The sequence below is a fragment of the Cyanistes caeruleus genome, chromosome 11 (genome assembly GCF_971803275.1).
Source record: "Cyanistes caeruleus chromosome 11, bCyaCae1.hap1.1, whole genome shotgun sequence".
In the NCBI taxonomy this organism is placed as follows: Eukaryota; Metazoa; Chordata; class Aves; order Passeriformes; family Paridae; genus Cyanistes; species Cyanistes caeruleus.
Window position 1 is genome coordinate 11,079,771 of NC_141711.1, and position 19,607 is coordinate 11,099,377.

At 44.8% G+C, this 19,607-nt stretch overlaps 1 protein-coding gene across 9 annotated transcripts; it reads right to left on the reverse strand.

Annotated features, from left to right (window-relative positions):
• Positions 1 to 36: 36 nt before the first annotated feature.
• On the reverse strand, positions 37 to 19,055 carry TPRA1 (transmembrane protein adipocyte associated 1). Of its 9 annotated transcripts, XM_086845848.1 has the most exons (13): positions 14,618 to 14,808; positions 14,126 to 14,179; positions 13,866 to 13,925; positions 13,412 to 13,614; positions 13,126 to 13,258; positions 10,155 to 10,241; positions 8,489 to 8,561; positions 7,434 to 7,513; positions 6,206 to 6,316; positions 5,700 to 5,760; positions 4,520 to 4,622; positions 3,834 to 3,914; positions 37 to 2,924 (listed from the first exon to the last, which is right to left on the reverse strand). In XM_086845848.1, exons 4-13 carry the CDS (start codon positions 13,600 to 13,602, stop codon positions 2,690 to 2,692), a joined length of 1,155 nt encoding a protein of 384 aa, XP_086701974.1. In that variant the 5' UTR covers positions 13,603 to 13,614; positions 13,866 to 13,925; positions 14,126 to 14,179; positions 14,618 to 14,808; the 3' UTR covers positions 37 to 2,689. The 9 variants fall into 9 exon arrangements, with proteins under 9 accessions (XP_086701974.1, XP_086701975.1, XP_086701976.1 ...); XM_086845849.1 differs by lacking the exons at positions 14,126 to 14,179; positions 14,618 to 14,808 and adding an exon at positions 16,798 to 17,154; XM_086845850.1 differs by lacking the exons at positions 14,126 to 14,179; positions 14,618 to 14,808 and adding an exon at positions 16,830 to 16,942.
• Between the last annotated feature and the right edge of the window lie 552 nt (positions 19,056 to 19,607).

The window sequence follows — 19,607 nt, forward strand, 5'->3', positions numbered from 1 at the left end:
TTCCTTCCCAATATGTCTCATTTGAGAAATAAAGCATTTATGCCAAACTTAATTTTATTTATTTTACAAACAAAAATATACATTTATTCTATATTTTCTCTCTTTTCACCACCCCTCACACATAACACACTTTGCTCAAGAACCACTTTAAAGATGGCCCAAAGCATTATATTTACATAAATACACAATAGGAGGAAGGTCAGTCCATGACCTAGTGCAGAAGCTCCTCAGCAGCAGAACATGGGACATTCCAGAAATACTGGAGTCCTGCCAGCAAAGGACAGGATGGATGTGTTGACAAACTGCACAGGTGATCCTTCAGCACTGAATTCAGATGGTAAAAAAGGCAAATTCATAACAGGCTCTTCACATCACCAAGGAGGGCAGCTAAATCCTTTCAGTCAGGATGTTGAAAGTAAACAAATACTCCTTGGGATGGAAAAGCAGTTGCTCCTTTAGTTCTCAACTGTTTTAAAATCTTCATCTCTCTTGACTTTGTCCAAGGCCCAAGGAAGCTTTTCAGGTTCTCCCACCCTCTCTAACCAACAGCAGCTGGGGATCAGTGCTGTAAGCAGCATTAGGAGCAGCAGCACAGCAATACAGGTATCACATCATCTATCCCTTTTACAGCAAGCAGTCCAGTGTGGCTCAGACCGACTGACAGCAGTGATAGGGGAGCATGGAACACTTCTCTAACGTGACAAGGGCTCACTCGGCCAGCTCCTCATCCAGCCCTTGCAGTCATTGCATGAAATGGAAATGGGAAAGGCTGTGACCTACAAGAAACTACTCAGCTCTAGCACACAGACAGATGGAAGCATTTTTTTCCCCACAAGTAAACAGAAATTTAAAAAAGGGGATGGGGGGTGGAAGGATAGGGACACTGTTTGTTTTCAAGGTGCCAGTGCTATTTAGAGACCTGCAGGGCAAAGTCCCCAAGCAGACAGAGAAGCTGCATTGCTCATTAACAAAAAAAGATAAGCAAAGGCCTGCATAGTTTTGGCAACCAACATGAACTTCATGTTCTTACCTATGTTTTCTTTCTCTTGGTGGGAACACCTGGTAACAAACACCATCCTCTACCTGCTAATGATCCAAACCAACACCTCCATACTGCATCTTGCTAACTCCTACCTCAGTATTCTTCAGGAAAAGCAGTAAGGGGCAAGAAAGTCCCCAAACATGGCAAAATTCCCTCTTTCTAGCATCCCTAGTAGAAAGTTGCTTATAGCAGATCTCCACCTACCTGGAGGACTCAGGTAGGAAAGCACCCCCAGACCTAGAGGAATACACATCTCCATCTTTGGAAAGCACAGGATAGCCCAGAGACCAGACTGATGCAGCCTTTATAGGAACAGTTGCTGGATTGGAGCACCATGTCTTGAAACTGCATGCCAGACAGCTCAGTCAATACTAGTCCCTCTTCTAGCAAGGAAGAGGTTAATAACAAGTTGCAGAAAGTCTTTAAAAGTCTCCCCACATGCACACACGTAAGTATTTCCAACATATCAAGCCACAAAACTTACTCAGACCAGCAGCAGTCTGGGGATCTGAACTGCAATGTAAGGGAATGACACTGCCAGAGACATCCATCTCCCACTGTAGTGCACCAGCTTGATTCTAGCACACCTAAGGTGTTTGATTTTCCAGTCACTAAATTCTGACAGCCTGGACTCATTATACATTTCTGCTCTGCTTCAAGCACCTGAATGTCTCTGGAGCCTTCATCTGCAGAGTCACCTTCCTCCTTCACAGCACTCTCTGAGCCCCTGCCAAAGCCTTGAAGCAGGGTGCAGATGGAAAATGTACCTACCTCACAGTTTTTACTCCTGAAACTCAGCCCTCATTCAGTGTTCTTACTTAGATTTTCCTGTGAGCTTAAATGCACATAACTACAGCCTCCACAGACTGCTTCACAGCTCCTTCAGCTCAGCTAGACAGCAGCTCTGTCTGTCCTTCTGTCTCCCTACTGTTCAGTCACTTCACACCCATGCTGTGAGCTACCAGCCTTCCCCAAATGTTCCCTGGGCACAGAGAACAGTTCATGCCTCTTCATACCTCTTTTTTCCCCATAGAGTGAGAACATTCCTTTTAACCACTAGCAGCTCCAATTCACAATTCTCATCAGTGTTAGCTGAAACCAGGGGTGAGCCCCAGCGACCAGCTTCCCTCATCAGACACTATCACCACCTGTGCTGTTGCATTATGACAAGATGCAGGCAGCCATGCTGCTTGAAAAAGCCCAGGAAGACCATCTTTGGTTTCTACCACCAAAATCTTTCTATATATGTACAACACAGCAGTCAAACCAGGACCCTTATCCCTAAACACCATTCCTCTAAGTGGAAGACAAGTGCTTTCAATCACCAAAAAGGAAGAGGTGCCAGCCAGGGCTATCTTCTGGGCCATATTCACATCTGGAACGTGGAGGACTGGGGAAGTTCAGTGTTTAAAGGTTTATGAACAGAACTGCTCTACATTGTTCTCAGGTAGAAACAGAAAGTGTTCCTTCCAAAAGGGTTTGGGCTGCCAACTTAGTTCCACGAGAGGTTTTGGAAATCCTAAGGACAAGAGGAAAGCCATGGCAGGTAGCCAAGGACAGATTTCCAGATTGAACATCCTAACAGCTGTGGTATCAGGGAGTATGAAAGGAAAGGAATGAGGCATCATGTGATTCAGGTGCCCTGCCTCAGGCATTGATGGATTTCCAGCGGTCACTGTCTATGCTGTTGATGCTGCCCACGTGGTACGGCATAGAGGCCACATCGTCCAGATAGGCTGTGGTGTCAATCTGAGTGCTCGAGTAGAACCCAGAATCCATTCCTTCCTTCTTGGCAACAGCATAAGGATGGGGTAGGTGTACATCCACATCCTCAGGTTCATCCACCTGACATTTGTAGGAGAAAAGGATCTTCGGTTCAGACCTGGAGTGATGAAAGATTTAAAATGCATGTTTAACCAGTGTGGTATTACAGCCACCTATTCTTAACTGAAACTCATCAGCACTAAGAAATCGTGGATTCAGACCTTAAAAACTCTTTAAATGAGCTTTTGGCCTAGAAATTTGTGTCAGAACAGGAGTACACTTCAAGTTCTACCTATGTACATCATTAAAACCAACATACAAACACTTGTGCACCAGCAGTTTTTGTCTTTAACTCCACACAGTGTTCCCTTCTAAATTCAAAGGGGTGCAGAGGTACATTTTTATATTTTAAAAGCACTTTATCTTCTTATATATTTTAAAACCAGTTATTTCAAAGCCTCCTGTTTCTTGCTAATGACCAAATAAATACTAAAGCCTACACTAAACTGCTCGTTTTCCCACCAAGGTGCATTTCCTGTGAGTGGCCACACGGCGGCGACCCTGGCCTGAGAATCGACCTCCCCAGGGCTTTTCACTGGTGATTTTTGGGCCCCGTGGTAGTCTTCGGCCAAGAGTTACTGAACCCCCACATCCCTTCTACAAATCTACCCCAAAACCCACCCATTTAAGACGACCGTTTAAGCTCCCCGGGCTCAATTCTTCCTTTAGCTGTTAACTTCAGCAGAAAAGCTTTGCGCTACACAGGATGCTGACGCTGAAGAAATGATCCTCTGAAATACGTGAGGAATACAGCCATCAGCTCTGCTCTGCATACAAAGGAGCCCTGCATAGAAGTGAGCAGCCCTGGGTCATAGAAATTCCTCAAGGAAAAAGTTAAGACTGGTTCTCTAACTGATGTTCTAGTTGCTGCCTGCAATGTACAGATTTAACGCACAGATTGAGAGAACCTGAGAAACACTCAAATGACAATATATACCCATCTAAACTCCTGTTCCTGGCTACTCACCCAAAGAAACCTTTCAGGAATGCCACATAGATGAGAGGTGCAAAGAAGCTGAAGTAAAGGAACGTGGTAGCATCAACACAGCTGTCAACAGCAAAAGGGAACATAAAGGGATTTAGCACTCAAGCACAATACAGTAACAACCACTCACATCCTCCCAAATGATCCAATTTCCCTCCTAAGTGTCAAGAGATCAAGAAAAAGCACGCTAAACAAATTTAAGCTGATGCAAAGTAACAGCAATTGTATCAACATGTTTCACTGCTTCTAGACACTCAGGAACCATGCCAAAACCCAAAGGTCTGACCAAGCAGTCTCACTGCTCCCAGTGTTGACTCAGATGTGACACTGATCCCTGCAGAACGAGACTCCAAGTATAAGGCTGTCCTCATATTTCTAGCAAACAGATTATTTCCTCTCTTATTCCTACTAATGCCCAGACATCAGTGAATTCACACTATTATTCTCACTCATCACCTCAAGAAAACTGCAGCACACACAGCTCCACAACCTCTACACTGGGGAGTTTCCTGATACTTAGACATCTTTTGGCATGAAACAGAACCAACAGGTTTATTCCTTCTTAGGAACACAGCATAGGTTTGTTTTCTTGGGAGAGGCAGTGTTGAAGGACGCTCAAATACAACACAAGATCCAGGGCTGCAGACCTCCTCCCCCAGTGTACATACCACAGTCCTTCTATGATATCCACACAGAGGAGAGCACTGCCCAGGCCCTGCACCAGGTTCAGCAGTGCCAGAATGCCAGCATAAATATAAAAACTCTTCCTGGCTGTGGGAAAGACATGGACACACATGAAGCTCAACCTCAAACACCAGACCCATCCAGATCTGTTTGATGGAGATGCCAAATCCAACAAAAGCTTCTCTCCACCTTGTCTCTAAGAACTGCTGAAGAATTAAGACTGCATTTTCCTGTCCCATACTGGCAAGATTGATGGTGGTATAATGTACAAAACTGGTGTTTAAACTGGTATAATGAACTAAACTATACCCTTCTGCATGTGTGTATGCACACACAAGATGGGTTTTGAAAGCAAGGTTACAGCAACATATGCAAAGATTTAATTTGCAGGCATCTGGAACCAGTGTCAGTCACATAACTGAATGCAAGAAAAACAAACAAAGGCAATCCCGCTGAACCAGAAGCTGTGCCTTTCCAATGTACAGCACTAATAAAACTGCTTAGAGACACCAACAGGAGCAGCAGTGTATGTTGGATCAGGGAGATCAGGCCCAGGACCTGTGACTGCGACATGGGACATGAATATCCCCTCTCTCAGGATATCCACATAGGGATGTCAACAGTAGTCAGAGAATAGCTCAGTACAAACACATTAATAACAGCTTCTCTCTGTTCAAGAGCTGCAGATATTCCAGAACAGCAACAAAAAACAAACGGAAGTATATTGATAAAGTAAAAGCCCAGATAAGAATTGTTGAGCAGCTCCCACTTAGCCTTCCCTTCCCAGGGGATGACTAGCATGCACACTTTAACATCATATGTACATTTCAAAGGAAGCTGTTATTAAGAAGCTATTCCTTAAGGTTCTCAGAAGATTATATATTTACATTATACCTGTATCATTAACTGAGCAGTAGGTCTGTTTTCTTAATGTAATTGTTTAGCTACTAAAGTAGCAGTGTAACTGCTCTTACTCTGCTCTCCAAAAGACACAACACACTAATTTTTCTAGGGATAAGTTATCAGTCCTTTGCCATGTTATCTAAACTCTGAGACATGGAATGCATCTGCAGCATAAACACATACAGGAACCTTTTACTCCCATCTGTGCTTTATCATAATGCTGTACCCATTTATACTACAGAAAACACTACAGTTACCTACAGGGCAAAGAAATCCGGTCTTTCAGAGGAGTTTTTGGAAGAATCACCACCAAGGAATAGACCTGTTGAGACAAAGAACTAACAGTTCCATGGCTGCTTGGCAACTGAATTCAACAATCTCTGCAGGGATGGTGTGTGGTATTAGGTACTCCCTACATGTCTTGGGGCAGAGGCACAAACCCTTAACATTAAACACAGTTCAGATGTGAAGGCCCCACAACTCACCTCCATCAGCATAAAACAGGTGAAAAACATGGGAAGGAAGAACAGCTGAGAAACACGGGAGGGAAGAACATCTGAGCTCAGCTGGAATACAGCTGCCCCAGCTTACACCACTCCCACTGCACCTTTATTGCTTCAGCCTCCCCACCACATGAAAAGCATCAATGCCATCCTGTAGGAGGCAGGAGGGGGATTAGGACATTATTGTACTCAAGTCATCCTCCTTGCTCCATTTAGAAAATACAAAGAAGCTATCAGAGTGCGTAACACATTCCCAGTACTTACCAGGAAGAAGAAACAGGAGCTGGCAAGCCAAAAATGTCTCCCTCCATGGCCATAGATATTGAAGTCTTCTGCTGAGAGATGGGCATCAGGATACAGGATTTCCAGGGTGCCCTAGGAGAGAAGCAGCACCAACATGATTCTTTTACAAGCAGTATCCTCAAATGCATATTTGGACAAGGGACACTATGCTTAAAGAAGTCCAGAGAACAGCTGGCCCGCCCCCCTCCTGACCCAAACAAGCCCTGCCCTGCTTAGACCAAGTTACACTCACACAGAAGAGAAAGAAACTGAAGACAAGAAGTGAGGAGAAAAGGAGTGGCAGGAACCTGCAGCTGAAGGAAACTGGCATCAGGGACACTACAGAAGAGAGACCTAGGTGGACAGGGGATGCAAGCACTTGCATCACTTGCAAGCAAGTCTGTCTGTCTAAAATAGACCAAGAGCTTCATTTCCATCTTTAAAGTAGACCTTTCTGCTGAAACAGCCAGAATATAGTCAGTTTGGGAAAGGACACTGTCTTGTTTAGGAGCTACCCATACAGACAGTAGAGAGAAAAGTGCTTGTAAGCACTACTGAACCCCAGTATAGCTCCAACACTTGATAGTTTATGAGGCTCCTCCAGCTTTATCATGTGGTAACGATCAGCTCACTGCCTCTGCAGCCAAGAGCCTGGTCCCAGAACAAAAGCTCTATGTGTTATTCTGGCACTGTCCTGAGTATAGAGACATGGGCTGACCACTGACATGCCGAGAAGGAGAACAAACCCAGACACAGATTGCATTGTTCAGGGACATGAAGACATGCCTAATAAACTCAGCCAGCAAGCCAGCTGCTAGTCTGAAGAGAAGCAAGAGCTCTCAGCTCTCAAAGACTAAGCAGACAAGGGCACTGCAGTGCACTTACTTGGCAAGCACATGGTTTTCATGGCCCTTGAGGACAGATCCAGAACTTGTGGCTCAGGTGTGGAAAATATCACTCTTGTTTCAAGATTCACTAAACAAGGCAATCCATCCAAACCTCATCTTATTTCTTCACCTGATCTGAGCTACTTATGCAGTAAATACAAGCAGATACTATCTGCTTATACATTGCCACAAGCATTCAATCTTCCTCCAAAACCTCATCCAAGGAGCAAAGCTGCCACTTTCAGATAGGAATCATACACTTAACTGCTTAACTTCAAGCAAAGTTCCTTCTTTTGCAAATTCTTCTGCTTTAATGTACTCACCTGGGTGACAGAATATGCCAGAGACAGCACAGTGGTGATTGCCAGCACACGTTTCACGCTCGACTTGCTCTCCAGATGACCTGTAATTATGGGGTATGGAAGTGACTCAGGATGTAATCCCAGCACTGCTTAAAATCAGCTCTTTTCAGAACCAATAAAGGAAAACACTTGTATTTCCAGAGGCCTTCAAGGGAAGGTTAAAGCTCACTAAGCCCTGGTTGGAGAGTTGAGCCTTTCACAGGCAAAAATCCTACTTACGAAAAGCGATTTTAACTTGCTTTCCTCCTGTCCACACTAAGAGAAACAACTAAGTCCTTCTACTGGGGTTACAAGGAAAAAAAAATAAAAATGAATGACTCCAACATCAAGTACACTGAGATGTTATAAATCTGCTTCTCAGGGAGAAGAGTTGATGGGAGGCTAGGGTAGAGAGATCTGTACTGGAATATACTGAAGTAGGCAATTTTCAGAAGCTCTTTCCAATCTAAATTATTCTATGAGCCCTCAAAAGATGAAAAATATATTCTGATCACGTGTCCCACTGACACGTTCAACAGTAACACCCACCCTCTCCTCTACCTCTAACCCACAGGGAGAGGCATTTTCATTTGCATAACTGAAAAAAGTAGAATTACAATTGCAGGTACAGATAAAGCATTTGAATGCAGCCAGGATGGATCAAACCAATTGAGGATAGGATGAAGGGGATAGAAGGACCCCCAAAGGGGCCATCTTAAATAAAATGGGGCTCAGGCGAAGATCAGACTTTTGGTCTATCTTGGCATAAAAATCTTACCTAAGCTGTACATTCCATCATATGAGTGCAGAACAAACCAAACACATGTAAACCCTTAAATCACACAAACCATAGATCTCTAAGTATAATCGGGCCTTCAGCTACTTCTAAGTAAATCTCCAAAATTTTCCCTTTCTATTTATTCTATAGCCTATTCACTTTACAGAATCACCATCAGCATATCCTTATAAATGGAACCTCTGTGGATGGAAAGGCAATAGGAGACATTCAAAGCACTCAAAAACCTCCTGACACATACCAAAGGCAAGGCCTAGAATCACCACACTCAGTTCAATTGCCAGAAGGAAGAATCTTGTGATCTCCCACAGGATCTGAGGGATAACAGAGACCAGATAAACTTGATTAGACAGAGCCAGGAACCAGTTTGAAGTTAATATAGCAAAACTCCAGTGGATAGAAGCCTCTGAATAGCTGGTCATCTCCACAAACCCTTCTCATGCTTTGTAGGGATACTGATCATGTGCTTGTTCCAAGCCCTGATCATGCCTGTGGAACAGAACAGCTGTGTGGGAATGAGCAAATAGTAGCTCTGCAGAGAGGAAGTGGCAATGGTTTGCCCCAGTTGAGAATCTGTCAGTTGTTTCAGATGTGTTCTTGCTGCTGTGCTCCCTAAGAGCACAAGCCCATGATGACCTCAAAAGTAAAATATTAAACAAGGCCAGTTCTTAAAGCAGTAGATATGCCTGAACAAACTCTGTATTCTGCCCTCTTCCAAAGGTACTAGACTTTAGATTTAAAGCATATTCAAGTAAAAATCACCCCCCATTCAAGCCTGTCATTTGCAGTCTCACATTTTATGTGGTGAAACAAGACCAATAAAAAACAGGTGAGGCAATTTTTCCAAGAGTCATGCAATAAATCGATGCTAAGCCTAGAACAAGCACCCAGATTCTGGCTTATTAACTCTTTACCTCTGAACACTGAATGGTACTCTCTCCTGAAGAAATGTAATATTTTAAGGAGCATTGGGTAAGACACTTCTATTCCCAGCAAATACACAGTGTGTGTGTGCACATACATATAAGAGAACACAAAAGAAACATAATAGACAGCATAGGACATGTTTACAGAAAAACTGTCAGTAACTGCCTTGCTACATGATTTCACAGTTGCTGCACCTAGCAGCAACTACGGAGCTGAAGAAAAACACCTTTCCACCTCTTCTTCATTATTCAAGTCCTGGACGCACATCTGTTGGGCAGAAGTGAATGAAAAATGCTACAAACATCCAGCCACTCGCAACAGCAGCTCATCATAATGCTCTGACAGTAACATTAAAGGGAAAAGCAAGAAAACCACACTGATCCCAGAGAATAAAGCCTAGAGACCTGTACTCTGTAGGTGGCTCCTCTTTCTCTAGCAGCTCAAGAACTACAGAGCTTTTTAAGTAACATTTTGCTGTAAGTCAAATTACTACAAAGGAAAAGCACATACAAAGATATTTCCTGTTTGCTAAAGGTCCATCCTGTGCTCAGAGTGGTTACAAGGACATTCGGGTGTCAGTCTCAAAAGGAAAGCTGGTTTTATTCGCACTCTGTACAAAAACTTCAACATTTTCAAAGAGACATTGGAATACTGCAAGAGTAACAAAGGCCAGGTTCTTGCCTATCCACTAAAAGTATCTGAATGTTTACCTCTTGAAAAAAAGAATCATTTAATTCCTGTAATAGGAAACTTTTGCTGCCACTATTTGTGTGTCTATTTTAGGAAATCCATTGTTTTACCATCCTGGATGTTGTGATGATTTAGATACAGCTATCAAAACAGGATTCCATAGTAAACGTAACTAAGAGTACTGCAAAAAAAACACATTCTTCTTGCACACGTGTAAGGGGGAAGCCAGAGCAGACTGCTGTGATCAGAAGCACACAAAGCACAGCCTCTAACATCAGTGTTGCACCTACCTTGTCAGCAACCATGGCAGCATCAGAGGCGCTCACAGTCATGGAGACAACAGCTCGGGCAATGCCAACCAAAGCCACCACAAATACCTGCAAAAAAAGAGCAAAAGTGAGCTCATGTCAAAAGGCACATATGCAGTAGTGATCAGAAAGCCTTTTGCAATACCATTCTCAGGCCAGTCTTCAAGCCTGATAATGATGTGTACTAAGAATTTCCTGTGGCAGACTAGAGTTAATTTCTTGAAAAAGGTTCCTCAGACCCGTTAGATAGGAACAGTGCCTTAGAATTTAGGAAGGAACAATTGCCTCAGCTGTCAGATTAAGCTCTGAAAAGTTCTTTACAACAGTGTCTTTAGAGTCTTCCCACCCATCACTCCACTGGGGCAGGGCAGGAGAAAAAGAAACAGACAGTAAACATCTCCCTCTGAATTACTAAACCAAATGGTTGGTATGTCTGACTAAACCAATCACATCAGATAACAGAAAACACTCAATACCAGCTACCACATTACAGAACTGTGACAAAACTAAACCTGCAGTTCTCTCACTCCATACTGACAATGCTCATCAATGCAGAGGAAAAGACACCTGCAGCCACCAGCTTTAAAACATGTTGCCCTGCTGCACAGTGCAACATAGAGACCCCCAACTCACTTCATATACCACTGAAGCATGACAGCTGAGCAAGGCTCAGTTACCCTGTGCTGTCACAGCCATACTGCGCAATTAAAAGCTCAGTTAGATATACAGACTTACCCTCTAAGAAAGTGGATTTTTCCAGATAAAAGTCTCTAAATGTCAGGCTGACCCTAATGATGAAGGTAGGTGACAGCTAAACCTATCAGAGAACCAAGAGTCCAAGCTGATTCTAAGGTGGTTGCAGAATGGAAATGACCAAGTGACCCACAGATTAATATCTCTTTCCTAGACGAAGAAGGGACAGCAATGGCATGAAAGAAGAATATAACAACCCCTCCTGGGGTGGAAAACACCATGACAAAACACTGACAAAAAAGAAGGGTCCCTGAATATAATGGCACTCTAGAGCTGCAAGAAGTCCTTAGAGAGGAACACACACTTTTTTGTTTCCTCTCTAAGCAGGTAGAGACTCTTCCCAATCTGTTAACTCCACATTAATCACCAACTCCACAGGAAAGCATTCCTTTAGGACATGACAAACAGCCAATTTAAAGGAAGTCCTCACAGAACACACTTCCATCCTCATTTCCCAATAACATATTCAAGAAATGAGTATGAAACTCAGTTAAAGCATTTTCCTCTAAGACTGTGTGCTGGATTTGGCTGGGATAGAGGAAATTTCCTTCACAGTAGCTGGTATGGGGCTGAGTTTGGGATTTTTTCACTGAAAATTGTGTTGATAACACAAATGTTTTCATTACTGCTGCACTGCACGTACACAGTAAGACATTTTTTGCCTCTTATCCCACTCCAGCAGTGAGTTGGCTGGAGGTGCACAAGAGGGGACAGCTGGGACAGTTGACCCCAGCTGGCCCAAGGAATATCCCATATGGCATCATGCTCAGCACATAAAGCCAGGAAGAAGGAGGAAGGAAAAGACTTTCAGAGTAACACTGTTTTTCTTCTCCAGTAACTATTACATGTGATAGAACCCTGCTTTCCTGGAAACAGCTGAACACCTGTATGCCCATGGATATGGGTAAATGAATGCCTTGCTTTGCTTTCTCTGCGTGCACAGCTTTTGCTTCGGATTATTAAGCTGTCTTTATCTCAACCCACAAGTTTTCTCACTTTTACTCTTCTGATTCTCTCCCCTGTTCCAGTGAGGGGGAGTGAGAGAGCAGCTGTATGGGGCTGAGTTCCCATCCAGAGCATAAAGTCAGCTCATTTTCCTGCCTTTGGTTTATCAAAAGTTTTGTTTTTCAAAGCCTTTGGCACAAATCTCTACTGACCATGTGAATTAATGGAAACATGCAGGAAGGTTTAAATCCAGACTGGAAAGGGATGGTAATATTTTTAAAAGGTTGAAATATTTGTGTGTATACCTGGTTATCTGAAACTGTGCAGAAGTGCAGAACCCAAACTCTTGGCCTGAAAGAGCTAAGAAGATTTCCTAACAAAGATTCAGGTGAGGCTTCTAGGTCAGATTTGGTTTTGAGCTTCTTTCTTTTTCATAGGTTCTGCCATGCCAGTACTGTATACAGACCAGGGAAAGAGGCGTCCATTTAACCCAATTCAAACACACATTCACTTCCCGTACTAATCTCACTGAGGAAGAGCAATCATATTATGTTACATACTGAGGAAAGCCAGGCTATCAAAAACCTTCTGAATGATATTTTTAAACAAATTCAGGTAGGTGCTTAGCTGCATTTATGATGTCCTGTAAGCAGTATCAAAGGGCGTCACAGGACTGGAGAGAGAACAGCAAGACCTTAGATGTTTGTGAACTGTACTGAATATTCTGTTTCCACCTTAAGAACTAGAAAGAACATCCTCAAGTCAGGGCCACTTTGACATGATGTGAAAGAAACTAACAGGGTTGGGTTTCTATACTCCCAGACTAACCAGAATCCTGTCACATCATCATTTTCTCCACCAGATAAACAAGCTTTTCAACAGCTTCACAAAAATTATCCTCTTTTCACTATCTCAATGAAAAGCCGGGTTTGTGTCCCATCCTACTTACTGCAAGGAGCAAAGAAAGCATAAGATGCTAGATTCCAAGACATCAAAGCAACAACAGAAAAAAGGAAAAGGAAAAAATGAAATCACCACAGGAGAACAAAATACAGCAGATCTGGCCCCAGAATATATTAATACCTGAATTCAAACTGTGAAAAAAATGTCTACTTCTTATAGAACACCTTCAACAGAAAGCAGATTTTATCCCTGAAAGAGCTGGTCTGGGCTCTCTCCACTAGTTCAATGACATTACTCATGAGTGGCAGTAAAAATAACACTCATCAGTTCAAAGGCACAGAGCAGTACTCACTAATATGTAGAACGTAGTGAAGATTGGGCTGGAAGTGACCCGGATTTTGGCCCTGGCAGAGGGCAGCTTCCAGAGTAGAAACATAAAGAAAAGCACATTGGGAACCAGGAGCAGAAGATCCCAGTAGCGGACTCTGTAAAAAGGAAAAAAAAAAAGGTTTTATCCCTTATCTTCAGCCTCTAGAAGGAAAGGCACCAGCCCTGGCCCCTTCTCAACCAAACTGAGACAAACAAAGCTCTTTCCCTTGTTCCAGGGTTAGACTGTGGTCCAATTTCCTCCAACTCACCTGGACTTCCCAATGTCTTCATAGAGCAACAACAGGCACTTGTGTGGCACTGTGATGTTCGTGTCGTTGATCACGTTCGTTGTCATCGGAGAGAGAGTTGTCACATTATCCAGCGCTGTCACCAGGGCAGCGGAATGTGTGATGTTGTCAGACAAGGAGAATGTCATCACAGACATCATGGACTGGAACATCCTGTCTTCCTTCTGGTCCAGGTCAAACAGAGCAAGACAACCACAGCAGAGAAAAAAAGCAATACTAAATCAGTTGTGAGTCACAGCTAAAAAGACACATCCTTGACATTAAGCCCCTGCACAACTGCTTCCTGCTTGGTACAGCCAATTATCATCATGTCAGAGACTGTATTACACAATGAAATGCCACCTTCCCTAAGCCTGCACACAGCCATTAGGGTGGTCAGTACAAAATCACACTTTTATATAAGAGTAACAAGCACCTTCAACTGGTGTTATGTGGGTGGGATTACACTTGAGATCCTTTGAGCTTTGGCAGATTCCTAGAAGAAATTAAGACTCAACAGTAATACATGGCATCAACAGGATCAGATCAGGAAGTAACAGTCAATAAATCAATTTCAACTCCTGCAAAGAAAAGATGAAGGTCCCTCCCAAAAACCCACTGCTGTTACCAACTCTGAAGTTGGAGAGCAGGGAGAGCTTCAGATACACCCAACTAAAAGGACTGTACAGTCTTTACCTTTCAAACCCAGCACTGGCAGAAACCAAGATTCAGCATTCTTTTTCTAATCCTCTGCAAGACACCAGAATGATTCAATTTTTGAGCAAATCTCTTCCCACCCTAAAGTAGAGCCCTGACTGTTAAAGTACTTCAGTTGCTACAAGCTGAATACAAACAGGGTCCAATCACCCCTCCTGACAACTCCCAGAAGAAAGATCATAGACAACCCACAGATGCAAAGATGATAAATCTCTGTCAGCCAACATCCTAAAGATACACATTGCCAAGGACAGCACTTGAGCAGTCTGTGTGTGTTATAGCTAATCCAGGATTTATCTCAAAAAAAATTCTCCCTGTTTGACTCCAGCCCTGACTTGCGTTGTAAAAACTGATGGCCCCCATGACAGGGCTCAGAAGGTATTTTCCCTTGGAGGTTTTGGGTGAGTCACAAACTGGAAAGCATCAGCACAGCTCTGTATCATCTGCTGAGCTTTTAGAGTTCAGTAGCACCTTCTTCACAAATTGCTGGAGACTGTCAGTCACAGGCTCTTCTTTCTCTTCAGAGGCTGAGACTCTTCCCAGGTTCTCTAAGGGGCAAGGGAATCACGCCACCCTCAGCCAACAAACCCTTCCTTTGATTCATCCTTGCTGACAGATACTCCCCGAGCTGGGATTTTCTTTCGTGACTGCCATACGCTGTACTGTACGAGAGACATCACAGTAAATAAACACACACAGACAGACCTGGAAGAAGAAGCTTTGTGCCAAGATGGCAAAGCCTGGGCCAAAAAATTCTACTTCTAAGTAGAGGTTCCAGCAAACAACCTTCACATTCCAAACTTATCTCTGGAAGTCCTCTCTTCCCTCCAATTTCCTCCTCTGAATTGTTAAAAGATGGATTTTCTCTTAACAATTTTGCTCCATTCTCTTCCTCTGTAACACCACTGCATCTCAGTAGAGGTGAGGCCAAGAACAGTCACCTTTGCCAACACAGAAAAATTTCTACGTGATTTTTAAAAAAAGCTGGGAGAAAGTAGAGAAGAGCCTCATGGAGCATAGGCAGAAAAACATTTATCAACTGTGAACCATCACAACCTCCTAGTAGCTATTCTGGAACAAATAATTCCATCTGCCTGTTACACTGAAAAGAACTCAAGTATAAAGCTGTGAGAGATTTACAATAGAAAAACAGCTTCTCATTAAAAGCGCAAACAGGCTCCATTATGTTTTGCTAGAAGCCACCACTATCACGCAACAGCAGCTGCTGATAAGGAGAGGAGTTGGCCACACGTAACAGAACTCCAGTCTCAAGGTTTCAAAGGGCAAAGCAGATTCAAGCTCACCTCTCAGCCAGGCTGCTTGCTACAGTCTGGTACTTATATTCATCCTTCCCAGATAAAGTGTACACAAAGCAGAGCAACAGAACATGCAACGTGGTAAGAGAGGGCAGCCAAGGCCATCAGACACACAGCACTGTGGTCATGCTTTTCTAATATCCAAGGCCTACGTCAAGGATGCAGAGAATCGGCCCACTCCTGTCCAAATCAACAGCAAAAATCCCACAGCAACAGGACCAGGAATAGATGGAAAGGATCCAACTAGAGGTTGTCATCCCCAGCAACACTGCTCCTTTCAGCACATTTAGGGCTAGACAGGGCAAAGACAGTAAGTCCAGTCAGCTGAGCATATCCCAGAGCTCACTCGCCACACCCTGCCTCCATGGGACTCCCTCCTTCAGCCAGCCCAGACGATGGAGGGTAAAATCACCCGGGAGCAATGGGGTAAAATCACCCCAGAGCCTCATGAAAAGAAAGTGCTGCTGTTGTGGTCTTCCCTTTTCATCCAGCAGGCAGCTCTGTACACCAGAAAACAAAATAACATGTTTTTCTACACTCCAGATGAAGTCAGGCTGACTTGGTCAAGGCCAATTCCTCAGTCCAGGCCCTGGACAAGCTGCATCTGGACTAAGAACACAGGCATGACTCCTGGATTGCAGTGACAAGAGCACAGGGAAAGGCTCTGTTGCACTTTCAGGGAAATGTTATCACACCAATGCATACTGGTCCTTGAATCATGGCACTGTAACAATATCAGAGCTCAGTGAAATTCAGAACTCACATCACTGGCAATTCTCTGTACTTTCAAAGCCCATCTACAAAAAGGTGAACTACATGCTGCACAAGTAACAGCTGTAATAAAAAATCTAAACTTTTTTGTCTTTCTGCCAACAGCATCAGAAAGTCTCTTAAGTACACATCATGATAGGAATAAGACTTCTTATAATAGTCTATTTGTGCAATAAAAACTGCACTGAACAGATCTCTGTTCAAATATAACTATTACCTCAGTAACTTAAATGCTTAAAAATACCCCAGAACACTAAAAGTAAAAAAACCAAACAAGCAAAAAAAAAAAACCAAAAAAATCCCCACCAACACAAGAACAAAAAAGAAAAAAAAAATAGCGCCTTTTTCGTTCTCTTCCTTTATAAGAAGTCTCTTCCACCCTCTCTTTTGGTCACAATAGCTGCATTTTTCATTTCACTCTTAGAATTTAAGACAGGGATTTTTCCCTCAGTGATTGAGGTGCTCCCTTCCAGTTTCATTCTCACATCTCGTTCCGAACTAAGCTTAAAAAGAAAGGAATTGCAATGAGAAAAAAACAAAAAAAGGGGAAAACGTGAAAAATACCGAAAGCAGAAGTATCAACAGTAAGCCCAAACCCTCAGATAGAGAACCATGGCCCAGAGGTGGATTTCAGAAATGCATATCCCGGGGTTTTTCTGTTTTGGTTTTGATTCCTGTGGAAGGCGGGTGCACAACACGCAAGGGAAGTGGCAGTGCGCGGTCACTTGGTTCTAGGCTGGCGAGGACGCGCCTGTTACAGGGCTGCTAAAGCAGCACAGCTGGAGACCCGCTGCAGTTCCAGCCCAGCCCTCAGCTGGCCAGAGGTGTCCCGGAGGCTCTGGCCATGGGGCTCCCCGGCTGCACTAAGAGGCCCTAGGAGGCCCGCGGCCCCCGCGCAGCACGGCCCCGCCGCCCCGCTCTGAGGCGCCGCAGTTCCCCTCCCTCCCCATTACCGCCCTCCCGCCGGCCCCGCTCCGCTCGTACCCGCCGGGCCCCGTTCGTACCCAGCCCCGCTCCCGCCGCCGCTGCTCAGTCCCGGGGTCCCGGCCCCGCCATCCCGGCCCTGGCTCTCCCCTCAGCCAGGGAGCGTTGCTGAAGAGAGGCCCGAGAGCAGCGCCGCGCAGCCAAGCGGAGACACGGCCGCCACAGCCGGGGCTTGGCGGCCGACCCCAGGGGCGCTATTGAGAGACGGTCCCCGAGAGGTCCGCGGCTGGACCAATCAGAGAGCGGGTCCTGTCAAAGTGCGCAAAGAAGCAGCGGAGCGAACCAATGGAAAGGGTCGAAAGGCGGGACTAAGGGGGCCGATCCGCCGCGCTTTAAAGGCGCCTCGTCCCTCACCCACCTGAGGGTCGCGAGCGCGGCTGGAGCCGGAGGCGGCGGGGAAGGCCGGGACGGCCGGGGAGGTGTTCCCGGCTCTGGGCGGGTCCGGCAGTCTCGGGTCTGCCCGTGCAGGGCAAGTTCTATCCCTGACAGCTCGATCCCATCCCCCGGGCCAGCCCGCACAGCCCCACATCCCACCCGAAAACGAGCGCTCTGCCGTCCTGCACCCACCGTCACACGGCTCCGGCGGGAAACAGGATACACCTCCGCAGGAATTCTCTACAGCCTCTGCAGGCAAGGCAGGCCAGTTAATAATTAAGGGAGATCCGATAATAAGTTCCTGCAGGGGAGAATGATTAACAACCCGTGAGTTTGGCTTTTAATACGAGTTTAAAGCTGACTGAAGAAACGCGGCGTAGCTTGGACAACAGCTGCTAAAGGGAAACATGATCAATAATTAGCAGGATTTGGAGCTGCAAATACCAGACAAAGAAAAGAGACTCTTAGTATAGTAAACAAGGAAGAAGCTGTGACAAATGAGCCAAGATTTATTTAGGAAATTAGAGGAAATAACCAGCACGTTATTCTCAGCAGTAAGAGCTGGCTGTCAGGGAAGTTTCAAGGAGAATGTTTGTTTCCTGAGTCATTGCAAGGACTGGAGGATACATTCTGGCATGGTTTTCTACCTGTGTTTCACCTGTGGCTGCAGGGTTGGCTTCTGTAGGAATGCAAGGCTTGTGCTAAGCCGAAGTTCGCTGTACAGAGCCTACACCTCTTTAAAAGATCCCTACATTGGTCAAGTTTGTGTGTTTTGCTCTACAAACGCCATACGCAGAGGGTTCCAGGCCCTCCTCACGCATAGATCTTCCTCGCCTTAAATCTGCTTGATCCTCTTCTCAGCCCAAATTTTCCAGCTACACCTCAGCAAGCCTCACAAAGGGGTTGTACCTGAAGACTTGCCTGCCTCAGCCCTATTCCTCTGATTTTCCACTGGGTTGAAAAGGTTTTCATGCTGATGTCATGCCTTTGGAATGACATCTGGAGAAGCCAGTCCTTAGCTTGTCTCATTTCACACTGTTGTTCAGGTTAATGATATGTTGCAATATTTTGACATGTTCCATTTATGGATCCAAGCTCACAGGCTTGCCTGACATCAACATCTCTTGAGTTACAGAAGGGACACTTCAGTTTAAAGAGAGGTGGAGTGTTTCTGCCTAAAAAGTGCCTTGGTAACAGACAAGTAAAATCCATGTCTTGTCACTTGTAGCCTCAGGCACTAACTAGTTGAATGTGTTACCTCCCACATAACCATGTCAAAAGGAGAGATTTTGCTTTCCAATCCACCTGCTCTTCATCTGATTCAGTCTGAGGCTAGAGCTCAGTATTTGGGACACCAGATCCAGAAGCTGTTTCATGGTCAGGAGACTGCCGGGTGCCACTGCAAGGACTGTGACTCTTTATCTCCTGCCTTCCTCCCTGCTTGTGTGAAACAGGAGTTATATTTCCTTGGAATCAACCAGCCTTGCCTATCAGCCCCCACATGGTGTGCACAAACATAACTCTCCATAAGTCCACCTCCAAGGACTGCTCTGTGTCTGTAACTGCACACATCCTTCCACTTCAGCTGAGCACTGCTGCTCTGTGTGAGAGCTCCAGCCCAAGCTTGAAGGTAGCAGGGCTCACTCCTTTGTCCTTACTGTGTTACATGGTGTTGCTGGGCTGAAGCAGGACAAGAGGTGATGTTCAGCAGTCTTGATACAGCCTTGAGGGCTCAAGGAAAGCTGGCACTTGTTGCTGTACTTGCTGCAGCCTGCTGTGCCATGGCAATCTCACCTGCTTTGCAGGTGTCAGAGGTGGAAGATGCAGACATGGTGTCCAGGACAGCATTACACCTTCATATCATCAACAAATTCCACTCTTTTGGGACATTTTCTCTCTCCTCTTTCAGTTTTTATTATATCAGTCTACTGAACAGGATATTACTTCTCATCTGAAACTGCTTTGCTGTTCAGGTGCTGAGCAACTGCAGGGACAGATGTTCCTGTCTTGTTTCA